General features: G+C 41.2%; 2 protein-coding genes and 4 non-coding genes across 6 annotated transcripts; all 6 read left to right on the top strand.

Moving 5' to 3' along the window:
- The first annotated feature begins 797 nt into the window (after positions 1–797).
- Positions 798–4,653, top strand: RPL17 (ribosomal protein L17). Its single transcript, XM_060118801.1, has 7 exons — positions 798–1,073; positions 1,607–1,659; positions 1,750–1,790; positions 2,316–2,450; positions 2,704–2,802; positions 3,736–3,927; positions 4,572–4,653. The coding sequence occupies exons 2-7, from the start codon at positions 1,620–1,622 to the stop codon at positions 4,617–4,619; spliced, it is 555 nt and encodes a 184-aa protein (XP_059974784.1). The 5' UTR covers positions 798–1,073; positions 1,607–1,619; the 3' UTR covers positions 4,620–4,653.
- LOC132503365 (small nucleolar RNA SNORD58) lies at positions 1,465–1,530 on the top strand. The gene has a single exon (XR_009534605.1). It is a non-coding gene; the product is annotated as a small nucleolar RNA SNORD58 (small nucleolar RNA).
- On the top strand, positions 1,869–1,933 carry LOC132503363 (small nucleolar RNA SNORD58). The gene has a single exon (XR_009534603.1). It is a non-coding gene; the product is annotated as a small nucleolar RNA SNORD58 (small nucleolar RNA).
- LOC132503362 (small nucleolar RNA SNORD58) lies at positions 2,552–2,616 on the top strand. Its single transcript, XR_009534602.1, has one exon. It is a non-coding gene; the product is annotated as a small nucleolar RNA SNORD58 (small nucleolar RNA).
- On the top strand, positions 3,978–4,041 carry LOC132503364 (small nucleolar RNA SNORD58). Its single transcript, XR_009534604.1, has one exon. It is a non-coding gene; the product is annotated as a small nucleolar RNA SNORD58 (small nucleolar RNA).
- A 1,003-nt stretch (positions 4,654–5,656) lies between the features above and the next one.
- Positions 5,657–10,683, top strand: C15H18orf32 (chromosome 15 C18orf32 homolog). The gene is made up of 3 exons (XM_060118802.1): positions 5,657–5,862; positions 8,466–8,653; positions 9,244–10,683. The coding sequence occupies exons 2-3, from the start codon at positions 8,489–8,491 to the stop codon at positions 9,307–9,309; spliced, it is 231 nt and encodes a 76-aa protein (XP_059974785.1). The 5' UTR covers positions 5,657–5,862; positions 8,466–8,488; the 3' UTR covers positions 9,310–10,683.
- Positions 10,684–26,223: the final 15,540 nt, after the last annotated feature.

Raw genomic sequence — 26,223 nt, 5'->3', positions numbered from 1 at the left:
TCCAATACTTTGGTTGAGCCGGGTCTTGGTTGTGGCATGCGGGACCTTCATTGCAGCATGTGGACTTCTTAGCAAGCATGTGGGATCCAGCTCCCCATCCAGGGATCGAACCCGGGCCCCCGACATTGGGAGCGTGGAATCTTAACCACACCAGGGAAGTCGTGGTTATCCATTTTAAATAGAGCAGTTTGTACATGTCAATCCCAAACTCCCTAACTATCCCTCCCCCACCGCCACCGCCACCCCGCACCTTTCTCCCTGGTAACCATAAATTCGTTCTCTAAGCCTCTGGGTCTGTTTCTGAACAAACCTGTTTTTTTTTTTTTTTTTTTTTGGTTTCTTTTTTTTTTGCGGTACACGGGCCTCCCACCGCTGCGGCCTCTCCCGTTGCGGAGCACAGCCTCCGGACGCGCAGGCTCAGCAGCCATGGCTCACGGGCCCAGCCGCTCCGCGGCATGCGGGATCCTCCCGGACCGGGGCACGAACCCGCGTCCCCTGCATTAGCAGGCGGACTCTCAACCACTGCGCCACCAGGGAAGTCCACAAACCTGTTTTTAATTGATTGATATTTAGAATCCGTAACTTTATTTCTGGATACAAAAAAAAGAAGAATTTTGAGACGGTTCCTAAGGGGGCAATTCGTTTTCAGATCTTGTTCCACACTCCCTTTCTCCTCCGCCCTCCCACACCTCTTCAAATCTCGTTCCTTGGCTGGGAATTTCGCGAGATGTCGAGTTCTCATGAATTCTCCCGTGAACCACCGCTCTTCCTTTTCCGGTCAGCGGCCTGAGGTGAGTGTTTCTTTGGCGTCTCTTCCGAGTGGGGAATCCTCTGGTTATCGCTGCCATCCTGGCCTCGGCGGTGCCGATTTCGAGACCCTCGGGAGGAGGACTCTCGCGGCTACTGATTTCTTCCTGGGAGCGGCGTTCTGTGCGGGGAGACGTGTCGGAGTCCCCCGCTTGGCGCCCCGGTGCTCTCGGGCCTCAGCGGGGCGCGATGGTTGGGAAGGGGGCTGGCCGGGGGTACAGGCAGGCTGTAGTGGTTCCCGACTCCGGAGGTCCAGTGTCTTCGCGGTGAGTGGTGGCTGCTAACGCAGCGCATTTGTGGCCGCATCGAGAGAAATTTGGGGGTGGGGGATAAAGTCAAGTAGGGTCGAGGCTTTTATTCAGTGGCTGAACGTTAAGTGTTTCGAGTTCAGCGGCGCTTAATGCGAGTAATTGAAAGTGTGGAAAAAAGACTGGATTACGTGTGAAGTTGGGTGAGTAAAGGAGGTTTCTGTAGGGGGAGCCTGTAGAGGGTTGTAGTTGGGTCGAGTTCGTCCGAAGGATCCAGGCTTGGATTGAAACAGGCTGTGTTTCCTTCCAGAGGGTAAAAGGAACGATGTCCGTGTCACTAGTCTTAGTGTCAGCACTGCTGTAGTCACTGGTAGTCCCACACGGGAAGAAACAGTGGATAGAAGGATGGCTGCGATGATGGCATTTCTTAGGACACCTTTGGATTAATCATGAAAACAACTACTCTCTGAGCAGCTGCGGGCAGCGTTTAGTACATAAACCGTGTAAGTTACTGTAAATGTGTTGACAGAATTATACTTGCTCGTTTCCAGGTGACCTCTAAAAATGGTTCGCTATTCACTTGACCCAGAAAATCCCACAAAATGTAAGTGAACACGAAACATTTTTTATTTTGGAGTAAGAGGCAACAAGATGCCCAGAATTAACCAAAACTTTTCTCTTTGGTATTTTTTAGCATGCAAGTCGAGAGGTTCAAATCTTCGTGTTCACTTTAAGGTAAGTGAATCATTTATGCTCTAAAAGAGTTGTTTCACGAGTTCTAGTGAGTATTTTTTAACCATTCTAAAAAGGTAGCTGCAGTGATGCGTTTCTTAGGACACCTTTGGATTTACCGTGAAAATAAATCGGTTTTGAGCAGCCACCTTTTGGTCCGTGATCATCAGTATATAATGAGCACTTTGATTCAGGATTTGTGGAATTGGGTAAAACTGCTAGAGAACTGCTTGAGAACCTAGTGTACATTTCAAGATATGGGACACGTAATTGTAGTTCATAAGATGATGGAGAACGTATTAAAGTGAATAAACATGCCTAGGGTTCACTTTTTTCCACCTTCAAGCCTCCCTTGGCTCATAATCACAGATTTTTTTTCTTCAGTGTATCAGCTCACGTCCTAATAATGGAAAGGTTTTGGCTGTTGATAAATGTTGACATGTTGAAAATGTTAGAATTTAATGTTTAAAATCTGTGATTTTTAAAAGAATATATGGTGAACTCACAGCTTACATTATTTATATTTAGAACACTCGTGAAACAGCCCAGGCCATTAAGGGTATGCATATCCGAAAAGCCACCAAGTATCTGAAGGATGTCACTTTAAAGAAGCAGTGTGTGCCATTCCGTCGTTACAATGGTGGAGTTGGTAGGTGTGCCCAGGTGAGAATTCATAGTTGTCATTTAAAAAGACAAACTGTTAGAGAAGGTGATTGGAGGGAGTAAGAATGGCCAAGATCTGCCTTTAATCAGGCTCTTTCTGGTTGCTGTGATGACAGTCTTAGGACACCTTTGGATTAACCATGAAAAAAAACATCTTCTGAGCAACCTTGGTGTTGGTTAAAATAAACTCATCTTGTAACATTCATTTAAATGGGGGGAAGTGACGAATGGGCTCTCTGATTTTGTTTTTTAGGCCAAACAGTGGGGCTGGACGCAGGGTCGGTGGCCCAAAAAGAGTGCTGAATTTTTACTGCACATGCTCAAAAATGCAGAGAGTAATGCTGAACTTAAGGTACCCAAACCATAAGTATGTATAAACCATGTATAAACCATGTAACTTGGATTGTTATTCAGTTAAAGTTGCTGTTGTCCAGATTTATTTCCTTGATTGTCTTGCTTTCTTAAGTAGCTAAATTCTCCATTAAAAGAATTGTCTTAAATCTCTACCTCCAGTTTCCGACAGACCAGAATTTTTGTCTAAAGCATTTCAGGAGCATGGTCTGCAGTTAGTTCAAGCTTAAGTCTTTAGAATTTCCCCCCTATAATCCCAGTACATGCAAAAGAAACTTTTTTTTCCTTGAGTATTTTACCAAGGGTTTGTAAACTTTCTTGTGCCATGGACCTTTTTTATACTGTGGTTTGTGAATCCCTTCACAGGATATTTTTAAATACAATAAAATATGTACTATTCCAAAGGAACCAATGTGATTGCTGTAGTAATGATTAATGTGGTTTGTTGCCTACATTCATAGTTGAGAGACATTAAATTTCAGTTAGAAGTTAAAACAGCTTTGTTTAACTGAACAAAACCTGTGTCAACAAAACAGGTTTATCCATTTGAGGAATTATCCATTACCCTTTTGCATTTGGAAAACTGGGTCAGAACTGGAATTAATGTGGGTCTGTTTAGCTGTAGCCCTTCTAGCTGCTAAGCCTTGCTGTCAATATCCTGTTGATCATCAAGGCTTAGAAATAGACATAGACGCTACCAGATCCTATAACTCCACTCCTTTATGAATGCCACTTACAAACTTGGTGCATTTAGCACGGGGTTTTGGTAGTTAGATTTACGGAAGGACCCTTTAGAATAAAGGTTAAAAAAACTGAACAGATAACGCTATTTAAAGTCCTAAGGATTGCCTTTCAAATTATTTTTTTTAAGGCAGGGACTTGAATGATGCAGTTTGTGGTATTAAGATAAAGACGTTACCTGATTTTGTTCCAGGGCTTGGATGTAGATTCTCTGGTCATTGAGCATATCCAGGTGAACAAAGCCCCCAAGATGAGGCGCAGGACTTATAGAGCTCATGGTCGGATCAACCCATACATGAGCTCTCCGTGCCACATTGAGATGATCCTTACTGAAAAAGAACAGATTGTTCCTAAACCAGAAGAGGAGGTTGCCCAGAAGAAAAAGGTAAATTACTTAGTCTCTGCTCAGTTTCATTTGGTATGTTAGATTTGTGGTTGCTGTGATGACTGACTTAGGACACCTTTGGAATAACCATGAAAGGAGACTGTTCTGAGCAACCAGCAACCTCTTCTAACCATTTTATTTTGGCTTTCATGGGTCTCATTAGTTTCTTGATTAACAGTGAATAGTAACTTTGTATTGGTCATTCAGTATGTTAAAACCCTGTGATTACCTGCTTATGTCCCCACCTAGATGTCCATAGCCAGTTCAAATGCAACATGTCCAAAACTGGGCTCTCCTCCCTGCCCCCCAATAAGCTTGTTTTCAGTATATGATTACATTTAGTTCTTTTAGCCTAAAACCTGGGAGTGATTCTTCACACCTAACGGATTTGTCTTCTGTTGGTTTTATCATTAAATATTCTCCTCCAGCCTTGCTGCCACTTAGTCTTACCAGCCGGGCCCCCTACCTGCAGTCTTGGTCTCTCCTGCTTACTACCCTGATGTCCTCCTGGCTGCCCTTCTCCCCGTACCACTTCTCTACGCCAAAGGACTCTATGTTGTTCCCTTTATGTTGACATTTCCGATTACTCTTTCATTGAGATACAACCTTCTGGAATCTTAATAGTGCTTTTTTCTTTTCCCCAGATATCCCAGAAGAAATTGAAGAAACAAAAACTTATGGCCCGGGAATAAATGCTGCAAAAAATAAATGCAAATAAAAGTAAAAGCAGAGTGTTGGTTGTCTTCATTAGTAAATCTATTTCAAGTGTCATCACAAAATGAAACAAATGAGTTTTCATAAAACATGCTGTTTTGCATCTTTTGGTGCTTTGCATAAAATGGAATTAGAACATGAGGAATCTTTTCACCCACTTTATTGAGATTTAACACGCTGTACAGTAGCATTTAGTATATTCAGTTATGCATCCATCAGCACAAGGAATTTTAGAGTTTTTCATGATCCCAAAGAGGAACCTTGGTAGTGGTTGGCTGTCACCTCCCCCCCAATCCAGTGCTGGGTGACTACTTAACCTATTTCTGACTAGATTTGCCTCTTCTGGACAATTCATATAAATGAAATCAGTGTGACATTCCTCACTGGCTTTGACTTGCTTGACTTAGCAGGATTTTTTCAGGGTTGTAGCATGTATCTGTGGTTCATCATCATTTGGGGCTTTTATTCTTTTAGCTACTATTAGCGTTGCTGTGAACTATAAAAGTTCTTGTGTGGGCATATTTTCCTTTCACTTGGGTGTATACCAAGAGTGGTATTGCAGGGTCATAAGGTAATTTTAGTGAACACTGGAGGAATTGCAGGACTCCTACAGCAGAGCCGTTTACAGTGCGACCAGCAGTGTATGAAAGTTCGAATTTCTTCATCGCCTAGATTTCGCTGATTATAGCTGTCCTAGGAGGAAAGTTGTATACCCATTTCTTGTAAAAATAACCGCTCAAAGCTGACGATGTTAATTTCCCTTGCTCTTGAATTTAAGACCCTTGTAGCAGGGTGAGTAGCTTAGCCACAACTGCGTTCGAAAATAGCCTAGCCATCACGGCAAGCTTCCCTGTTGGTGAGTCACCGGTACAGGCGCTTATCTTATGGGTCCGCGTCATAGACCTTCCACTGACCGGACACTGGGGAGCACAGCACTTCCGCCTCGCCCGCAAGCTCTAAGCTGACTGCGGGGCTGCGCCGGAAACCGCCCCCGCAGGGCGTCACCGTTACGTCGGGTGCGTCCTCAGGCTGACGCAGGCGCGCCTGTGTCGGTCCGTCTTGCGGTGCCCATTGGGTTGGCTGCGTCACGTCCCCCCGGCGACCCTCCCTCCGGAAGCGTGGACACGGCCACTGGGGCTTGGTGGCCGCGGGTGAGCGGGGCCTGGTGGGTCCGGGCTGCGGCCGGAGCTTCGGGGCGCTGCTCGTTCTCCTGCCCTCAAGGTACACCAGCGCCCCTGCCCTGTGCCTCCCCCTGCGTCGGTCTCCACCCCTTCCTGCCTCCGTCCGCCTCTCTTTGCCTCAGGTTCCGCTCTCTGGCCTGCATTGTCGGTATCACTTTTTATCGTCGCCACCATTCGCTCGTACTCTCCCTTGTGTTTCAGTCCTTGCCTTTGACTTAGCCTGTCCCGCTCTCTTTTGTCTCCAGTGAAGTGATCCGCTGACTGGTTACTTAGAGGAAGTGGCGTTCCCCCGCCACAGCTGCTCTTGTTCTCATAGAGCCTCCGCCTTTTCCTGTTCCACTGTATTGGACTAAGTCGAATGCAAGAAATTCCTCTCCTCCACGTTTCAATCCATCTTTCTCGCTGTGTTGTATATTCGAGAATTGGCTTGGAGAGAGTAAATAAAATCATGATTTTATCAATTTATCATAGTCACCTTCTAGACCTTTATAAGCCATAATTATAACAAAAGTAATTAGTACTAATTGTTCTTGAGAATTCATTTAAAGCACAATTTCAAGTAGGTAAAAACCTGAATCTTTATGATGGAGGGATTGCCTGTCATCGTATTAGCGTAGTGCTCGGTAGCATTGCCAGTTGGTTTGAAGGGTTTAGTTGCATTTGAAAGTTTGGTAGAAAGGGGAATAACATGATCGTGTTTGGGGGAGAGAAAATGCAAGAGCACAGAGCTAGGAAACTGGTTTCAGCCAGTTCTAGTTACTTGTTACCTGCAGTGTGGACTTTGGACAGGTTACAACTTTTGGATGTGTTTGGGATTTGTTTTTTTTTTTTTTTTTTTTTTTATGGTAGCAACATTTACGTAGTACTTAATATATGCAGTCACGGTTCTGAGCTTTGTATTCCTATTAATTTATCTCATCCACACTACATCCCTGTGAGATCGGTACTATTATTGTCTTATTTTTACGCATGGGAGAGTTAAGGCACAGTCTGGTTAAATAATTTGCTCAGGAACACTATCTAGAAAATGGTGAATGCAGGGCTCAAATCCAGGCAGCTGCCAGCCATCCTGTTTGATTATCATGCTATGGTACCTAAACCAGTAAGAAGTCTTTTCAGATCAGATTCTAAATGTCTAGTAGCCAAAAATTATGATTTCTTGAAAAATGCTGAAAAAGACTCTTGCTCGTTTGGCTTATTTTGATCAGAGGATATATTCTTTAAAATTTTGGAACAAAATATTTTGGCAAATTCTAAAATTATTTTAATTTGTCTAGGGGACTGTTTTAAAGACTCCAGTTATGAATCCCTTATAAAATAGTTGGTCATTCCCTGATACACATTTACATTTTTATTTGTTTACAGCTCTTGTAATTCATTTCAAAGCCACATTCAGATTGGATTATGTATACCACTCTTCACTTGTGTTGTGAATCATTTTAAATTGCCTGAGCGTAGCAGTACTTACTCATTTACCACTAAATACTACTTACCTTACAATATTTGAAAATAAGTTTAACATGCTGAGTTATTAGCCTTATGCACTGTTCTGAAGTTTCTTAGTTTTTAAAGCCTTTGCTAAGGGATTACAAATTCTTGTAGGGGCCTCCCTGGTGGCGCAGTGGTTGAGAGTCCGCCTGCCGATGCAGGGGATACGGGTTCGTGCCCCGGTCTGGGAGGATCCCATATGCCGCGGAGCGGCTGGGCCCGTGAGCCATGGCCGCTGGGCCTGCGCATCCGGAGCCTGTGCTCCGCAACGGGAGAGGCCACAACAGTGAGAGGCCCGCATACCGCAAAAAGAAAGAAAAAAAAAAAAATTCTTGTAAATTTAAGAGGTCTTCGGTTTAATTGTGTGTTATGGAAGTAATATTGGCTCTTTTTCAAGAAATTGCTGATCTGGAGAATTCCAAGTTGACTTCTACTTATCAAGGAAATTTAGGTGTTCATTTTTGGAAATGGACAATTGACTTATACCAATAATACTAAATAAAACTTTTATTATTCAATATCCCTTTATTGCCATTAAAAAGAAAAAGCAAATCTGTCAAGGGAGAGGTGTTGGCTGGGAAAGGCCAGCCAGTATGCAGCCTAGAGGTCTTCCAAAGTGATATCTTAGTGAGTTCCATATTACAAGATTTGCCCTTAGCATTGTTCAGTCCCTGGAGATGATTAGGCCCTGGGAGTTAATTCACACTTAACTGGCGTATGTCAAAATTACCAAATTCCTTAATGTTTTTGTGCCTCCTTTTCTTTATCTGTAAATGGAAATGCCAGGGTACCCAACCTCACTGGGTGTTTTGAGGATTAAATGAGTTGATACGTGTAAAGGGCTTAACTGCCTAGCACCCCGCAAATGATGGTGTCATTCCTTTATCATCAAATTTATGGTTGTGGAGCAGTGATTGGAGAGGTTTGGAGGCAGGCACCTCACTATTATTTTCAGGTCTACCACCTGTTATTCCTTTACCTTGTAGATAGCAGCATTTTTATTTAATAGACTTGCTTTAAGCTAATACCTGTAGTGTGATTTAAGTTTTTCCTTCAGTGTAGAAATAGTCTTTTCATATATCTTAATCTAGGTAAATTCCTTCAGTCATTACTCTATGATGATCTAATTTGTTCTTTCTTCTTGTTAATCAACAGTTGAGGATCTCAAGCCTGGGACAATGGTGTGCATTCCTTGCATTGTCATTCCAGTTCTGCTCTGGGTCTACAAAAAGTTCCTGGAACCATATATATACCCTCTGATTTCCCCCTTTGTTAGTTGTATGTGGCCTAGGAAAGCTATACGAGAATCCAGTGATAAAAACAAAGGCAAAATAGACTGTAAGGTAAGAACACTAAAATGCCTTGAATAAGGGGGCGTGGGGATGCAGGATGAAATACTTGGCTTTTGGAAAGGCAAGTTCTTCCAACCAGAAGTTTCATTAATGTGTGTAAATTTCCTTCTTTTTTAAAATAGAGGTTTTGGATTTTTATTTGTAATTAATGTTTGCTTTAAACTAAGGTTTTAAACTAGTCCTCTGATTTATGCATTTGCTTCTTGCTTTATGGCCAAGATAATAACCAGTATTTCCTGAGTGGTAAATAGTTAATAAATAACAAGAGATGATTCTAAAATAAGCCAAGTTTCACTGACTGATAACTTTGATAAGAAATTTAATTGGTAGGATCATAGAGGTTTGTTTTTTTTTAACAAAATGGAGTTATTTTTTAAAATGAGTATTTAGACAACTCTCTTGTCTTTAGTGTTGGTGATTGTTAAATACAACTTTGTGTTCAACTGCACAAATTTAGCCATCCTGCACATTTCTAGAAGTAGTTTTTTCATTCTGAAGTTATTGTCTGTTTTTAAAGAGAATGTCTCTTAAAATGTATGTCTGTTTGTTGTAATAATATCTAAAGTGGTTTTTCATTTTAGGGTGCAGACGTAAATGGATTACCGACAAGAGGACCAACAGAAATCTCTGACGAAAAGAAAGACTAAAGTGATGGTCCCAAAGGATCTCATTGTTTGAAAAATGGATCTGATAGTATGAAGCACCTTCTTTGTACTTGTCTCTGATCTTTTTCCCTGAAACCAGAATTTGAGTTAGTTTAGATATTTACCTGACACTAATCAGGAAATACCTGGTATTTGTATTTAAAATGTAGCTTGTTATATTTAATGACCTCATTCCTGAGTTCCTTTTTCATTAAAGTAGCTTTCATTTCTTTTATTTCAGTTTTAAAAATAAGAATAAAGTAAAGGTTTGTGCCAGTAGACACTGTTACTAAATCAGTCCCTAAAAATCCTTGGGCCTCTAGCTTTTATTCAGTCTCTTCAAATTTGAGGAGTATAATTTTACTGTGAAAGAGTGCAGTGAGATTGTGCAGTGAAATGAAAGGTAGTTTTTGGAGATGATAAGGACTTGAAACAGAAAGATGTAATTACTGTCTCACTCAACGGAGCAGCTTATCTGTGAGAGTAGTCATTACTGTTTATTGCTCTGAGGAAGATAGACTAGACAGGGAAATGGGGTAACCTCTCTGAAAAATGGAACATCTTTTACATAGATGGCTAATGTATATTATAAAATTTTAATTTTTGTCGCATTCCTTCTGTTCCTACGAAAGTATTAAATATTCAGTTTAGCTTGTTGTTCTTTTTTCTTTTAAAATATAAATACTTAAAAGTAAGATTTTTTAAACCACATCAGAAATCAGGATTGTAACAGTGTGATGGCATCTGGATAGTTACGGGGCAGCGATATTTTTTTTCTTCTTCTTTTTTTTTAAAGTTTAGATTGTATCAGTTATTTTGTTCCATAATAAGACACCAAAATTTGTGGTTTTCAGCAACAGTGATGTGACTGGACAGTTATTTGCTGGTCTGAGCCTCTCCACATGATCTTTCATCCCCAGACCTCTTCATTTTAGTGTAAGGATCTATAAATATTCAAAGACGATGAGACATATCTTTATAGAATATTTATTTTCACTGAAGCAAGGAGAAGTTAGAAAGGACTCCCCGCCTTGGGTCCCCAGTGAAGTTCTGGGTCCTAACTGAGGCTCTGTTAAGCTGTGTCTGGTCAAGTCATTGATCCACCTTGGACTTCCTTTGATATAAATGTGTTTCAACTTTTCTGCCCCAGCCTACCTGAGGGATAAGATAAATTCTCATTAGCAACTAAATCCAGTTGATTAGTTTGTTTTTTAAGGTATTAAAACTATATTATGAAAATAGCAGATGTTCATAGTAGAACAATGCAAGGGCAGCTTAAATGAAAAGTTAATGTTCTTTCTCTACTCTCATTCCTTTGTTCTAGCTCCACAGATGTAACCACTATTAGCTTTTTGTATAGCCTTCTAGCAACTTTCTTAAAATATATCATTTTTTAAAAATCAAATAAGGTCTATAAAGTCCTTACTCCCATAGTCCCCAAGGGCTTTACTCATTTAGCTGTTGCTTTTGTTTAGGATTTATCTTCATATTTTAAGTGATACATGTATACTGCAGTTTTTGGAGCCATCAACTTTAAACATTATTGACTTCTTGCCATGGTTGAGATATAGCTGTTTTACACTGTAGTCCCTCTGCTTCTCCCACACATCCTCCAGATATGTTTTTTTTTTTTTTTTTTTTTTTTTTGCGGTACACGGGCCTCTCACTGTTGTGGCCTCTCCGGTTGCGGAGCACAAGCTCCGGACGTGCCGGCTCAGTGACCATGGCTCACGGGCCCAGCCGCTCCGCGGCATGTGGGATCTTCCCGGACCAGGGCACGAACCTGTGTCCCCTGCATCGGCAGGCGGACTCTCAACCACTGCACCACCAGGGAAGCCCTCCAGATATGTTTTTGTAAATTTTGGTTAAGTCATTGATCAGTGTATATATCATTATGCGTGCTCCAGATGTTTTCCATTTGCTCCTCCAAATCTCTGCTCCCTCACCCTACTCTCCTGCTCAAGAAAGCTGTATGCACTACATCAACAGGCTTCCTATGGCCTCTGGGATCTGTTGGTTTGGCCAGTGGTATCTGCAGCAGGAGATGGGAGGGAGTGAAGGAAAGAGTGAGGTCAGGTTATTTATTCCCTCGGCTCCTTCCCTTCAAGGTCTCTTCAGGTCAGATGGCGTTCCTCAGCCAGAAGTCACTGTACCTCATGGTGACCAACTCCACATGACCCCTTTCAGTTTCCACTAATGTCTCCCTTTCCTTGTCTTTTTGGGCCTAGGGTTGATGGCATCTTACTACTGGCTTTGGGACACTGCTTTATCTTGAGCGTACCATCTGCTTCTTGCTGGACACTGATAGGATGAGCAGGTGACTGCTGCTCACTGCATAGACAGTGAGTGTAGTGCGATTGAGTTTCCCTTCACTTAGAGCATTGCTTGCCTGCAGTTACTCATTACCTTTTTCTCCCGTACAGTTCCTCCATTGACTAGTTGTTGCCCAGGCCCGAGGCACAGTGGCAGTCCTTGGGACTTTTCTTCACCACTCCTGTGTTGGATCTCTTGTTCCCTGGATCCCGTATCTTCCTCTGTTGGTTTACTCCTTCATTTTTCCTGTAGCATACGAGTTTTTCTAAGTCAGTACTCTTAAAAAGTTGAGATGGATAATTTTGAAAAGTGATCCCCTAGGTCACTCCAGTTCATTTAAACCTACCTTCCTGAGAATCACTGGTCTTCTAAGGCCTTTTCTGCTTCTAGCAGTCTCCCACTAGAGCACTGGTTCCCAATCTTGTATTTTCACATACTAGTAAAAAAATATTTTTAAAAAAGTTTAGGGGGCTGCTACACTGTTACCAACTTTTTATTTTGCCAAGCGGGAATATATTAAAAGGCTGTGTCTTATTATCACTATTATTTCATAAAAGAAGACATTTTGACACCAAAAGAGTGAAGAGGAACATGGGAATAAAGGATAATAGTAGCCCATTAGTGTGAATACATTTATAAAAGATATCTTTGTTTTCGTGAGAAATTCACAATTTTGTCCATATTTTTCTTTTTCTTTTTTTTTTGTCAAAAGCTTTTTCTGCATCTATTGAGATGATCATATGGTTTTTATTCTTCAATTTGTTAATATGGTGTATCACATTGATTGTGTATATTGAAGAATCCTTGCATCCCTGGGATAAATCCCACTTGATTATGGTGTATGGTCCTTTTAATGTGTTGTTGGATTCTGTTTGCTAGTATTTTGTTGAGGATTTTTGCATCTATATTCATCAGTGATATTGGTCTTTAATTTTCTTTTTTTGTAGTTTCTTTGTCTGGTTTTGGTATCAGGGTGATGGTGGCCTCATAGAATGAGTTTGGGAGTGTTCCTTCCTCTACAATTTTCTGGAAGAGTTTGAGAAGGATGGGTGTTAGCTCTTCTCTAAGTGTTTGGTAGAATTCACCTGTGAAGCCATGTGGTCCTGGACTTCTGTTTGTTGGGAGATTTTTAATCACAGTTTCAATTTCATTGCTTGTGATTGGTCTGTTCATATTTTCTATTTCTTCCTGGTTCAGTCTTGGAAGATTATACCTTTCTAAGAATTTGTCCGTTTCTTCCAGGTTGTCCATTTTATTGGCATAGAGTTGCTCATAGTAGTCTCTTAGGATGCTTTGTGTTTCTGCGGTGTCTGTTGTAACTTCTCCTTTTTCATTTCTAATTTTATTGATGTGAGTCCTCTCCCTCTTTTTCTTGATGAGTCTGGCTAATGGTTTATCAATTTTGTTTCTCTTCTCAAAGAACCAACTTTTAGTTTTATTGATCTTTGCTATTGTTTTCTTTGTTTCTCTTTCATTTATTTCTGCTCTGATCTTTTTGATTTCTTTCCTTCTGCTAACTTTGGGTTTTGTTTGTTCTTCTTTCTCTTGTTCCTTTAGGTGTAAGGTTAGATTGTTTATTTGAGATGTTTCTTGTTTCTTTAGGTAGGCTTGTATAGCTACAAACTGCCCTCTTAGAACTGCTTTTGCTGCATCCCATAGGTTTTGGATCGTCATGTTTTCATTGTCATTTGTCTCTAGGTATTTTCTGATTTCCTCTTTGATTTCTTCAGTGATCTCTTGGTTATTTAGTAACGTGTTGTGTAACCTCCATGTGTTTGTGTTTTTTATATTTTTTTCCCTGTAATTCATTTCTAATCTCATAGCATTGTGGTCAGAAAAGATGCTTGATATGATTTCAGTTTTCTTAAATTTACTGAGGCTTGATTTGTGACCCAAGATGTGATCTATCCTGGAGAATGTTCCATGTGCACTTGAGAAGAAAGTGTAATCTGCTGTTTTTTGATGAAATGTCCTATAAATATCACTTTATCTGGTCTGTTGTGTCATTTAAAGCTTCTGTTTCCTTATTTATTTTCATTTTGGATGATCTGTCCATTGGTGTAAGTGAGGTGTTAAAGTCCCCCACTATTATTGTGTTACTGTCCATTTCCTCTTTTATAGCTGTTAGCAGTTGCCTTATGTATTGAGGTGCTCCTATGTTGGGTGCATATATATTTATAATTGTTATATCTTCTTCTTGGATTGATCCCTTGATCATTATGTAGTGTCCTTCCTTGTCTCTTGTAACATTCTTTATTTTAAAGTCTGTTTTATCTGATATGAGTATTGCTACTCCAGTTTTCTTTTGATTTCCATTTGCATGGAATATCTTTTTCTATCCCCTCACTTCCAGTCTGAATGTGTTCCTAGGTGTGAAGTGGTTCTCTTGTAGACAGCACATATATGGGTCTTGTTTTTGTATCCATTCAGCAAGCCTGTGTCTTTTGGTTGGAGCATTTAATCCATTCACATTTAAGGTAATTATCTATAGGTATGTTCCTATGACCATTTTCTTAATTGTTTCGGGTTTGTTTTTGTAGGTCCTTTTCTTCTCTTGTGTTTCCCACTTAGAGAAGTTCCTTTAGCATTTGTTGTAGAGCTGGTTTGGTGGTGCTGAATTCTCTTAGCTTTGCTTGTCTGTAAAGCTTTTGATTTCTCCATCGAATCTGAATGAGATCCTTGCCGGGTAGTGTCATCTTGGTTGTAGGTTCTTCCCTTTCATCACTTTAAGTATACCATGCCACTCCCTTCTGGCTTGTAGAGTTTCTGCTGAGAAATCAGCTGTTAACCTTATGGGAGTTCCCTTGTATGCTACTTGTCGTTTTTCCCTTGCTGCTTTTAATAATTTTTCTTTGTCTTTCATTTTTTCCAATTTGATTACTATGTGTCTCAGCGTGTTTCTCCTTGGGTTTATCCTGTATGGGACTCTCTGTGCTTCCTGGACTTGGGTGGCTCTTCCCTTTCCCATGTTAGGGAAGTTTTCGACTATAATCTCTTCAGATATTTTCTCGGGTCCTTTCTCTCTCTCTCTTCTCCTTCTGGGATCCCTATAATGCAAATGTTGTTGTGTTTAATGTTGTCCAAGAGGTCTCTTAGGCTGTCTTCATTTCTTTTCATTCTTTTTTCTTTATTCTGTTCTGCAGCAGTGAATTCCACCATTCTGTCTTCCAGGTCACTTATCCCTTCTTCTGCCTCAGTTATTCTGCTATCGATTCCTTCTAGTGTAGTTTTCATTTCAGTTATTGTATTGTTCATCTCTGTTTGTTTGTTGTTTAATTCTTCTAGTTCTTTGTTAAACATTTCTCGTATCTTCTTGATCTTTGCCTCCATTCTTTTTCTGAGGTCCTGGATCATCTTCACTATCATTATTCTGAATTCTTTTTCTGGAAGGTTGCTGATCTCCACTTCATTTAGTTGTTTTTCTGGGGTTTTATCTTGTTCCTTCATCTGGTACATAGCCCTCTGCCTTTTCATCTGTCTCTCTTTCTGTGAATGTGGTTTTTGTTCCACAGGCTGCAGGATTGTAGGTCTTCTTGCTTCTCCATATTTTTCTTTTTATTGTTGGTGAAGACGTTTTTTAATAAATTTATTTAGTTTGGCTGCATTGGGTCTTCTTTGCTGTGCATCGAGCTTTCTCTAGTTGCTGTGAGTGGGGGCTACTCTTTGTTGCAATGCACGGGCTTCAGTAGTTGTGGCACATGGTCTCAGTAGTTGTCACTCACGGGCTTTAGAGCGCAGGCTCAGTAGTTGTCACTCACGGGCTTAGTTGCTCTGCGGCATGTGGGATCTTCCCGGATCCGGGATCAAACCCGTGTCCCCTGCACTGGCAGGTGGATTCTTAACCACTGTGCCACTAGGGAAGCCTGGTTGGTGAAAGCTTACCACCTATCCTTGGACTGGACTTGGTAGCCACTGTTCTATACCACACAACTATTCTCTTGCCCCCAACCCCAAAAATCAATTCTGACGTGTCAATCTATATTATATATATGTTAAGTGTAGAGTCTAGGATTCCAAAGCTATACTCTTAAATTGTCTTAAAATATTGATCCCCTACAGAGCGATCACAGCTGCTTATACCTTGTAAGACCTTAGTGGGAATAATTGGGCAGAAATGGAGAGGAAGAGTGTGGACTAATCAGTGTGGACTTGTTTTCAGTGTTTGATTTTGATCACCTTTAGTTAGCATGACTTTTTAACTTACCTAGTTTTCAATAGCTTATTTTGCCCTAGTTAACTTTAACTGCATTTCCTGTCTCTGTGAGACAGGCTCGTTTTCTCAGATAGTTCTCTGAGGCTCACCTGAAAGACTTGGGTCTTGTCTCATCTTTTTCATTACTAAGTGGCCTTCCTAGGAAACAGGTGAGTCAGCACTTCCCCAAAATGACCACGTCTGATGTGTTGATCTACTCAACAGACTGATGGGATCGAAAAGAACTTTTACCCACTGATCCTAAGCCTCTTGAACTCTCTAAAGCTAAATGTCCTAGGTTCACTCATAATCAAAAGGAAAAAGACGAGGGAAGTTCCCTTGTGGTTTCCTCTCCGTATAGCTACTGGCTAGTTCTATCTGCAAAGCCATATTCATGAATATGATAACAGTTCCTTAGGAAAGAAACAAAGTCTATGGGTAGATGTATTTAAATGAAGTGAGAGGTTAAATTGAGAAGATATGGCTGTGAAGGGCAGTGTGTGGTGGAGTAGTTGCAGAGTATACTTAAAAACTCCAAATGTTGAGCTGGTATGGACCTTCAGATACACCTAACCCCATCCTCTCATTTCTACTAAAATGGCTCAATGGCCAAAAAAAAAAAAGTTAAAAGAGGTAGCCTAGATGCTGGAACAGGGCAGGTCTGCAGGACTGCCATGTACAGTTGTGCTATGTGCACTGCCCAGTTTCAGAGAGCACCATTCACACAGACAACAATGTAAATGATGCCCCTAGATCTATACATTGCACATCCACAATCCTACTCAGAGGTCCTGCTCCTGACATGTAAATCAGCAGATGAAGTTTCACACCTCCTTGGTGTATTCATTTTCTATTGTTGCATAAAAAATTACCACAAACTTAGTGGCTTAAAACAACACAAATTTATTATCCCACATTTTCTGTAGGTCAGCCATCCGGGTATGACATGGCTGGATTCTCCACTCGGTTTCACCAGGCTGAAACCAGGACATTGAGGTTCTTGTCTGGGCTTCCAAGTTCACTGGTTGCCAGCAGAATTCATTCCCTTATGGCTGTAGGACTGAGGTTCCTACTTTCCTCTAGTCAGCCACGGACTGCACTTAGCTCCTAGAGGCTAACTGGTTTCTGGGCATCTGGCCCCTATAGGCAGCTCACAACATGGATGTTCACTTTCTTCCAGGTCAGGCAGAGCACCTCTTTGACTTCTAAACTTCTGGGACCAGCAGAGAAAATTCTCTGCTTTTAAAGGGCTCATGTGATTAAATCAGGTCCAAATAATTTCCCCAACTTAAGGTCAACTAATTTGGGATTAATTACATCTGCAAAATATCTTTACAGCAGCACCTAGTTTAGTATTTGATTGTTGTTTGGGAGAAGGTGTGCGTACATCAGGGGCCGGGAAGCTAGGAGGACCATCTGAGAAGTCTGCCTGCTGCACTTAGCCTCTTTCTTGACTGATGATTCTAGTCCTTCTATTCCTAGAATCCACTTTGGATTTAAATCTCATGGTCTCCACCTATCAGTGTCCCCAGGATACATGATTTTAAACTCTTCAGCATTTATAATTGTGAAATTTAAAGAGCTACTCAGCATAGTCTCATCTAATTTGATGATCAGAAATCATGTCAGAAGAGGGGAAGAGGAAGGCAGTTAGTGTATTTTACAGAAGAAGAAAGGCTCATAAACATGGAGACACATGTTTCAGCAGGGAAATGCAAATTAAAACCACAATGAAACAACATCGGAATGGTTAAAATTAAACATCAAGAGTTGGGAGGATGAAGAACAGAAAGTGTTTGTATATACTGCTGGTGGGAGTGTCAACTGGTACAACTGCTTTGGAAAACAACTTGGCATTCTCCAGTAAAGTAGAACATGCACTTACACTATGCCATTCCATTCTTAAGAGTCTAGATACCAGAGAAAACCCTGTATCTGTGTACCAGGAGATGTACAAGAATATCCTTAGAAGTGTTGTTTATGTAACAGCCCAAACAAAACAAAAAACCCACAAAAGTTCATGTAAAGTAGGAAGGATAAATAAATTGGTATATTAAAACCTTGTTATAATGCTTTAAGGAGAGTTCAAAGAATTCCATTATGTAAACTTTGGGGTAATATCATTTTGGGTTCATGAAATCATGGGGGCAAGCTTTCTTAGCTCACCTGATCAAGGGATCGAAAAGCCAGTCAGCAATTATTTTATGTCTAAATTCACAAAATATGTGTATACTGGAATACTATATAGCAGTGAAAAATGAAAGAACTCAAAAGTAATTATGTTGCATGATGTATGAAGAGTGGTTACTTCTGGGGGATTGGAAAGGAAGAACAAGTAAGCTTTCTAGGGTGCTGGAAATGTCTATCTCCATGTGATTGGTGGTTACACACATATATATTGAGAAGATACACATAAGAGAAGATTTAGATACAACCTTAACATTTGCCAGTTTACTACTATAGGCAAGTCAATAAAAAAGTAAATATAAAAGTGAATTCTTTGATGTATGCATCTACATGGGTGAATCTCGAAAAGTAAATTTGAGGGGAAAAAAAGCCACAAAATAATATATGCTGAATGATTTTTATATAATTCAAAAATAGGCAAAATAAACAGCATTACCAAAGTGGTAAAACAATTTCTAACAATCTAGAGAATAATTAGCATAGAAGTTAGGATGGTGCTTACCTCAGGGGAGAGAGATGCAATTAAGGAGAAGCACAGAGAGGGCTTTCTGGGATATTGCTACTGTGAATGAAAAATGTTGCCTGCCATATCAGTAAACAAGGGATGCTGCAGCCATCAAGCCATCGCATTACAGCAGCAACCCCCCACACACCCCCAACACTGAGCCCTAAGGGAACTCAGGGTGGAGACAGGATGCCTGCCACCAAGCCCTCAGCCACTGCAACCACACCCCAATGGAGCACTCTGAGGAGACTCAGGATGGAAAACAGGATACTGGCCCCAGATAGCTGAGGTGCGTATCAAAGGAATGATTTCAATGAGCCCATACTTTTGCATCTCCCCATACAGAGAAAAGCGCTAAATTCATTAACTTGAGATGACTGGTTTTCTTTAATTAACAATAATCTTTTGACTACCTGTTTTTTGTAGCAAAAACTCCCATATATCCTGGCTCCTCCCTTCCCTCTTCGGAGCAGTCCCTCCAAGCTATCTGAGAGGCTGTCTTCTGGGTTTGGGTCCTCAGAGAGTTCACCGAATAAAACATAATTCTCTCCTCTTAGGTTGTGCAATTTTTTTTAGTCGACACTACTATTTCTTAGTTGGGTAGTGGGTTTAACAATATTGTTCTTCAAGCTGTGTCCATTAAATATTTCCTCTCATGACATGTTTCACAATTTAAAAAACAGCAGCATGGGTCACCTTCCCAAACCCTTTACTTATCAATGCATCTTTCCTAGAGTTTAATATTATTCTACAACTAATACATTAATGTATTCTTATTGTAAAATATTTTAAAAATACAGATAGTGGGACTTCCCTGGTGGTGTAGTGGTTAAGAATCCATCTGCCAATGCAGGGGTCACGGGTTTGAGCCCTGGTCCGGGAAGATCCCACATGCTGTGGAGCAACTAAGCCCGTGCGCCACAACTACTGAGCCTGTGCTCTAGAGCCCGCGAGCCAGAACTACTGAGCCCACGTGCTGCAACTACTGAAGCCTGTGCACCTAGAGCCCATGCTCCGCAACAAGAGAAGCCACCGCAATGAGAAGCCTGCACACCACAACGAAGAGTAACCCCGCTCACTGCAACTAGATAAAGCCCGCACGCAGCAATGAAGACTCAATGCAGCCCAAAAAATATGTATAGATAGATAGTATAAAAATCCCTCCTGACACCCCTCCTAGATTTTTTTTTATGGTGCCTTTTTTTTTCTTATTGTTGACTTTGAAGATAGACTTTAAACAATCTGAAGGAAAAGAAATTAACACGTTAACAATCTGTTTTTTTCTTCAGTTTTTAGTTGTGTGGTTATTCACCTTAATTCATTAAAATTGTACTTGTTTTAAAGACCCTATAAATAGAGTGACCACCCACTAATGTGGGATATGAGTAAGTCGCCCCTCTCAGTGTGGTATTTTTTTCTTTAAAAAGCAGAGTTTCTTATAGAAATCTTATTGATCACACAGTAGTTACAAGAATGTCAGATATAATGATGTATACAATCTAAACAAGTCAGGCTAATTAAGAATTTACATAATGTAAAAATATACATATTAAATGTTAGCCATGTGGACAGATGCATGCATCAGGAAGAGTAGTTGTTTGGGGTTGAGGGCCCATATGCCGTAATATTGCTTTTTCTTCCTCAGTTACAATAAATAACTGCCACTCACAGGTACCAGTTTTCCACACACATTTAAATACACAAGGGTTAATGGTGACCTGTTAGTGTACAGTCTCAAGTGGGTCTGTGATCCTTCTGTGATAGCTCTCACAAAAATAGTACATAGTGAACCCCAGGCGGGTAGTAGGAAGCACTGGTTATTTATTCTAGTTGGACTTTGAAAATGTTTAACGTTTGATATTAATATCTGTGAAGAACATGTTTCCTTTTGCTATTTTCAAAACTGACATGCACATGGAGTGGGGGAATTTTGATGACTGCTTGACCTAACAGTGATAACTGAAATACTCTTAAAAATGCTTTTTAATAATATATTTTAGTCACACACGTAACATAAAACGTGGATCATCTACAGCTTTAAGACAAAAGGTAGCGAAAGTGTATGTCAATTTTAATGCTTTTAGTTTAGCGGTAGTTGTGACGTATGGGCTTAGGTGCTCCACGGCATGTGGGATCTTCCCGGACCAGGGCTTGAACCCGTGTCCCCTGCATTGGCAGGCGGCTTCTTAACCACTGCGCCACCAGGGAAGTCCCTGTGCTGTTCTTATAATAAAAATTAAAATAATATATAAACATTGAGAATAGACGACAGACGACTAGGCTTAAAACAGATTGTTCAGACACAAGAGCAGTCACTGTCGCCACAGTCGGAGCCGTGGCAGCCACTGCCTGGAGCCGCCGGGACCCTCCACCTCGCCGCCCCCGCCCAGCCTGCCGCGCCATGCCGTCAGAGAAAACCTTCAAACAGCACCGAACCTTTGCACAAAGAGTAGAAGATGTCCGACCTATCCGAGAGCAGCATCCTACCAAAATCCCGGTAGAATGATACGAAGGTGAGAAGCAACTTCCGGTCCTGGATAAAACAAAGTTCCTGGTGCCTGGTCACGTCAACATGAGTGAGCTCAAGATAATTAGAAGGTGCTTACAGCTCAACGCTAATACACCCAGGTATAACAGCCCATTTTTCTTAGCAAGATGATGTAACTCTATGGAAGTCATCATAGATCTTCACACACTGGTGGTGTTGGCATAAAGACCTCTGAGATGACCTTTTCTAGTAAGCGTGGGCTCTGCAGCCAGACTGCCTGGATTCGAATCATTACCTGCTAGCTTTGTGTTGTTGGGAAATTTAACTTCTTGGGGCTAAAACCAGGACGATAAATAAGTACCTATTGTGGAGGGTCATAATGACCATTAAGTGAGTTAATATACCTGAAACTTTTACCACAGTGCCTGGTATGGGTAGGTGTCTTCAAAACATTGTTAGCTAATATTAGTTTGTGACTCATCGTAATTAAGTCCTCCAGCAGTGAGGCAGTGGACAGCTCCTCTTAGGAACTGTGGTCGTCTGGCTGTCCAAACAGCTTTCTCACAAGGCTTAGCCTCAGGGCTCCGGGTAAGGAAAGATGAACAGGGGCTCTGTAGACTTAGATGTATAGCTGGGCTTTCCTGCGGGCAGGAGGGATTTGAGAACTAACTGGGTAGCCTCTCACTCGGCCCGGCAGGCAACACTCTGGACCTGAGGAGTCACTGCCTCTGAATATTCAACACTGTCTGCAGCAGTGTCTTACCTGACTGCTAAGGGCTGGCATTGCAGGGGATTCATCGTCACTGCATACAGTGAGGCCTAGGGGACTGCTCAGTCCAGTCATCTGCACAGCTTACTGGCTGTGTGTCCTTGTCTGAGTCCTCTCATGACCCTAAGGCTCAGTTCCTCACCTCTAATATAAAGAAACTTGGATAATTGCCAATGTCCCTTTCCAGGTACAATTTTATTTGACTATCTGTTCATCCAGCCTATGCTTGAACACATGTAGTGATCAGAATCTCATTTTTCTTCCAGGTAGACCATTTCATTAATAGTAAGCTTAATTTCACTTCACAACCTATTGTGAAATGTTTTCCAGGCCATTAAATAAATTTCTACATCAACTCTTTCTCACAGGATTGTTTGCAGATTTAAATAAAATAACACTGCATAAGTCATAGCAAACAATCCACAATGTGAATTGTTAATTATTAGTACTGATCTTATTGTCAAAAAAATTCTTATATGGAGTGGAAATCTGCAACCTGTAACTTCAGATCTGTGGTCCTAATTTGTTTCCCTGGCACACACAAAATAAGTGGTCATGGCCCCTGCTCCATATTTATCTCAAGTCTTCTCTTTATCTAGTTGTGCATCCTCAGATCTGTCAGCCATTCCACATCGAACATGAGACCTCTCACCATCCTGATTGCCCTTAATCTAGTTCTGGTTAATGTATCGTATATCCCTGTTAGGAGGGCACCCAGAAACTGGCAACTACATGTGAGTTGATTACCATCTGGATTATGCAGGTGAATTAACATTTACAGAAAAAGGCACACTACATGCATTACTTAATTTAACTCTCACAGCAACTGTGAGATATGAGTGGGGTATTACTGTCTCCAGTAATAGAAAACTAGTCTCACAGAGGTTAAGTAGCTGCTATGGGCTGCATGTTTGTGTTCCCCCTAAATTTATATATTGAAATCCTAACCCCAATGGGACAGTATTAGGAGGTGGGCCTTTTGGAGGTAATTAGGTTTAGGTAAGGTCATGAGGGTGGAGCCCCCAGGACAGGATTAGTGTCTTTTTTTCTTTTTCTTTTGGCCTCACCGTGCAGCATGCGGGATCTTTGTTTCCTGACCAGGGATCAAACCCATGCCCCCTGCAGTGGAAACACAGAGTCTTAACCACTAGACCACCAGGGAAGTCCCAGGACTGGTGTCTTTATTAGGAGAGAAAGAGAGTAGACCTCTCTTTCTCCACCATGTGAGGCTAGAGTAGCAAGAGCCATTGACAAACCAGGAAGAGTGTTCTCACCAGATACCAGATCTGCCAGCACCTTAATCAACAGAGGTTGGACTTCCCAACCTCCAGAATTGTGAGAAATAAACGTCTGTTGTTTAAGCTACCCAGTGTATGGTATTCAGTTATAGGAGCTAACTAAGAACAGACTAGGATAGTCTCTTTCTCAAATCATTCAGCTCATAATTATGGAAACGGAATTCAAAGTCAAGTCTGACTCCAAAGTCTGCTCTTCTTTCCCAGAAAAGTTGGAAACATAAGCACTGTTCTTGGACAGGCTTGAAACAATAATCTAGAGATAGTTTTGATCCTGCTTGTGGAGTGGTCTTCTAATAGGCATAGGTCCTTTTTGGCCCTTTAGGTTCTAAGAAGAGAGTCAGCACCCTGTAGATGAAGACTTATTCACACATGAAGTCTGTATTCAACTTGCAACAGAGAAAAGCTGCATGCCAGACATTGTAAACCAGCAGTTATAAGAAACTCAACTTAGAAGGTTTAGAAAGACACCTGGTCTACCCATTTGGCTCCAGTTTATGCCCTGACCCTTCTTTTCCTCCTGCAGGGCTTCCCTGGTGGCACAGTAGTTGAGAGTCTGCCTGCCGATGCAGGGGACACGGGTTCATGCCCCGGTCCGGGAAGATCCCACATGCCGTGGAGCAGCTGGGCCCGTGAGCCATGGCCACTGAGCCTGCACGTCCGGAGCCTGTGCTCCGCAACGGGAGAGACCCCAACAGTGATGAGGCCCGCGTACCGCAAAAAAAAGAAAATCAGAAATAAAAATCTCATTCAGAGACTTGCAGTGTATTTCATTCTCTGGGTAAACCTAGTAAAATTTCCATTATTCCATAGCCAAGGCCATTTGATCACATTGGGAACCATTTATTACTGAGGGGCCATGGTGGCATTTAGCACCTCTGGAATAATTTTTTGTTGACTTAGTTCAGTTCTATTTGTTTCTTTGTTTTAACCCTAAAGGAAATTTCAATTTTGCAGGTATAAATTTTATTATTAAGATGTTGAAAATACTGGCCCTGCTCATCCAGAAAATGGTTAATTTTTCACCATTTATTTCTTGAAAAGCTGTTTTCTTGGGGCTGGATACCAGGCTGTGCTGACTGTTCTTGTTCTTCATGGCAATTTAACCCAATTTTTAATTGTATAATGCCTGTTTCCTCTTCTAGGCCCTCAGCTTGTTGAGGTCAGGCCCAGCTCTGAAGCACAGTGCACACAAAATTGCTAAGTAAATATTAGCAGAATAAGTGAATGAATGAATCAAATGGACATCCTAAATCAGAAGTACCAGTCCTTGTTTTAAGTATCTTTCTGGAAAGTCACTGAGTAGTGAGGAGGATGAGGAGGTTACGCAGGACTGCAATTTCAGATACCAGAATGTTTCCAATGACTCACTTGACACTTCATTGCTTGATTGACTTTCCTATGGAACTCAACATGTTTCCAGATACAGCTTGTTTTTATAATAGTCTAACCAAAATGAGCTGGGAAGTGAAGTATAATTTTTTGTGCATTTTCTGGTTTACAGTTTCTTTCGAAGTAGCATGGATATTTGTACAGTCCCAGATTGGGAATGTGTTGGCAAGACAGGTAGCCATTTGGAAGTTTTGTTTTTAATTATACCTTTTTTTTGTTTGTTTTTTTGGCTGTGTTGGGTCTTCGTTTCTGCTGCGTGGGCTTTCTCTAGTTGTGAGTGGGGGCCGCTCTTCATTGCGGTGCGTGGGCTTCTCATTGCGGTGGCTTCTCTTGCTGTGGAGCACAGGCTCTAGGCATGCAGGTTTCAGTAGTTGCAGAACGCAGGCTCAGTAGTTGTGGCATGCAGGCCCTAGAGTGTGCGGGCTTCAGTAGTTGCGGAGTGTGGGCTCAGTAGTTGCAGCTCATGGGCTCTAGAGCACAGGCTCAGTAGTTGTGGCGCATGGGCTTAGTTGCTCTGCGGCATGTGGGATCTTCCTGGACCAGGGCTCAAACCCCTATCCCCTGCATTGGCAGGCGGATTCTTAACCACTGTGCCACGAGGGAGGTCCCTACACTTTTTTATTTTTGAATGTATTCGTTTTCCATTACTGCTACAAAAAATTACCACATATTTAGTGGCTTAAAACAACACAAATTTATTGTCTTATAGCTCTGTGGGTGAGAGTCTGACTCAGTCTCACTGAGCTAAAATCAGGGTATCAGCAAGACTGTGTTCCCTTCTGAAGGCTCTAGGAGATAATCTGTTTCCAAAGCCAGTAATGCCTGGTCCTCACATTGAATCACTTGATCTTCTGCTAGAGCCATATTTATGACTGATGTTTTCTGCCTCCCTCTCACTTTTTACTTTTGTGATTACATTGGGCCCACCCAGATAATTGGGGATAATCTCCCTATTTTAAGGTCATCTGATTAGTGACCTTAATGCCATCTGCAACCTTAATTCCCCTTTGCCATGTAAACTAATATATTCATAGGTTTTGGGGATTAGGATGTGGACATCTTCAGGGTGGCCATTATTCGGCCTGCCAGAGGAAATAATTTTAAATTTACAGAAGAGTTGCAAGGTACAGACAGTTCCCGAATATCCTCCTCCTAGTTTCCTTAAACGTTAATATCTTATATAACCGTATGCAATTGTCAAAACTAGGAAATTAACATTGGTACAATATCTTTAACTAAAGTCCAGACTTTATCTGGCTTTCATCAGTTTTCCCACTATTGCCTTTTGTGGTTCCAGGATCCAATCCAAGATACCCCATTGCATTTAGTGGGAGGGTGTTTATGGCCTTCTTGTTAGTGTTTCAGCAATAACTAGACACTGAAGTGGTCAAGTCAAAGTTATCATGATACTTGTGCAGGCAGTATTGAAAGTTGCTGACCAAGGATAATACTTTTCACATTACATGTACAATAAGTAGTTTTCAAAGGACTGCTACTTCAACTAATGCATTACATATTGTTAAAACCATTCCTATTATTATTTTCTGATTTATGATGTTTTCTTAGCAACATTATGATATTTGCCTAGGAACACTGGTTTCTAGTGAAACTTTTTATTTCAAGCCATGCAAAAATTACAAAAGGTAGGGAATATTAAATTTCACAAACAGGATTGCCTCAAAGTAGAATAAGTTGCTTCTTGGTCTATCAAGAAAGTTCTGAAGAGATGCTCACAGTTTTTGCTAGGTCACTTTGGGGTAGGTAGACTGTGTGATT

This window comes from Mesoplodon densirostris, chromosome 15 (genome assembly GCF_025265405.1).
Source record: "Mesoplodon densirostris isolate mMesDen1 chromosome 15, mMesDen1 primary haplotype, whole genome shotgun sequence".
In the NCBI taxonomy this organism is placed as follows: Eukaryota; Metazoa; Chordata; class Mammalia; order Artiodactyla; family Ziphiidae; genus Mesoplodon; species Mesoplodon densirostris.
The sequence above is the reverse complement of the archived record's forward strand: the minus strand, read 5'-3'. Positions and strand labels throughout refer to the sequence as shown.

What these genes read in the sequence shown, in the direction of transcription:
- RPL17 (XM_060118801.1), top strand. Translation starts at nt 1,620, where the DNA reads ATGGTTCGCTATTCACTTGACCCAGAAAATCCCACAAAAT. An exon ending in GAGTTGGTAGGTGTGCCCAG is followed by an intron (nt 2,451 to 2,703) that starts GTGAGAATTCAT and finishes TTTGTTTTTTAG; the next exon opens with GCCAAACAGTGGGGCTGGAC. An exon ending in AGAGTAATGCTGAACTTAAG is followed by an intron (nt 2,803 to 3,735) that starts GTACCCAAACCA and finishes ATTTTGTTCCAG; the next exon opens with GGCTTGGATGTAGATTCTCT.
- C15H18orf32 (XM_060118802.1), top strand. Translation starts at nt 8,489, where the DNA reads ATGGTGTGCATTCCTTGCATTGTCATTCCAGTTCTGCTCTGGGTCTAC. An exon ending in AAGGCAAAATAGACTGTAAG is followed by an intron (nt 8,654 to 9,243) that starts GTAAGAACACTA and finishes TTTTCATTTTAG; the next exon opens with GGTGCAGACGTAAATGGATT.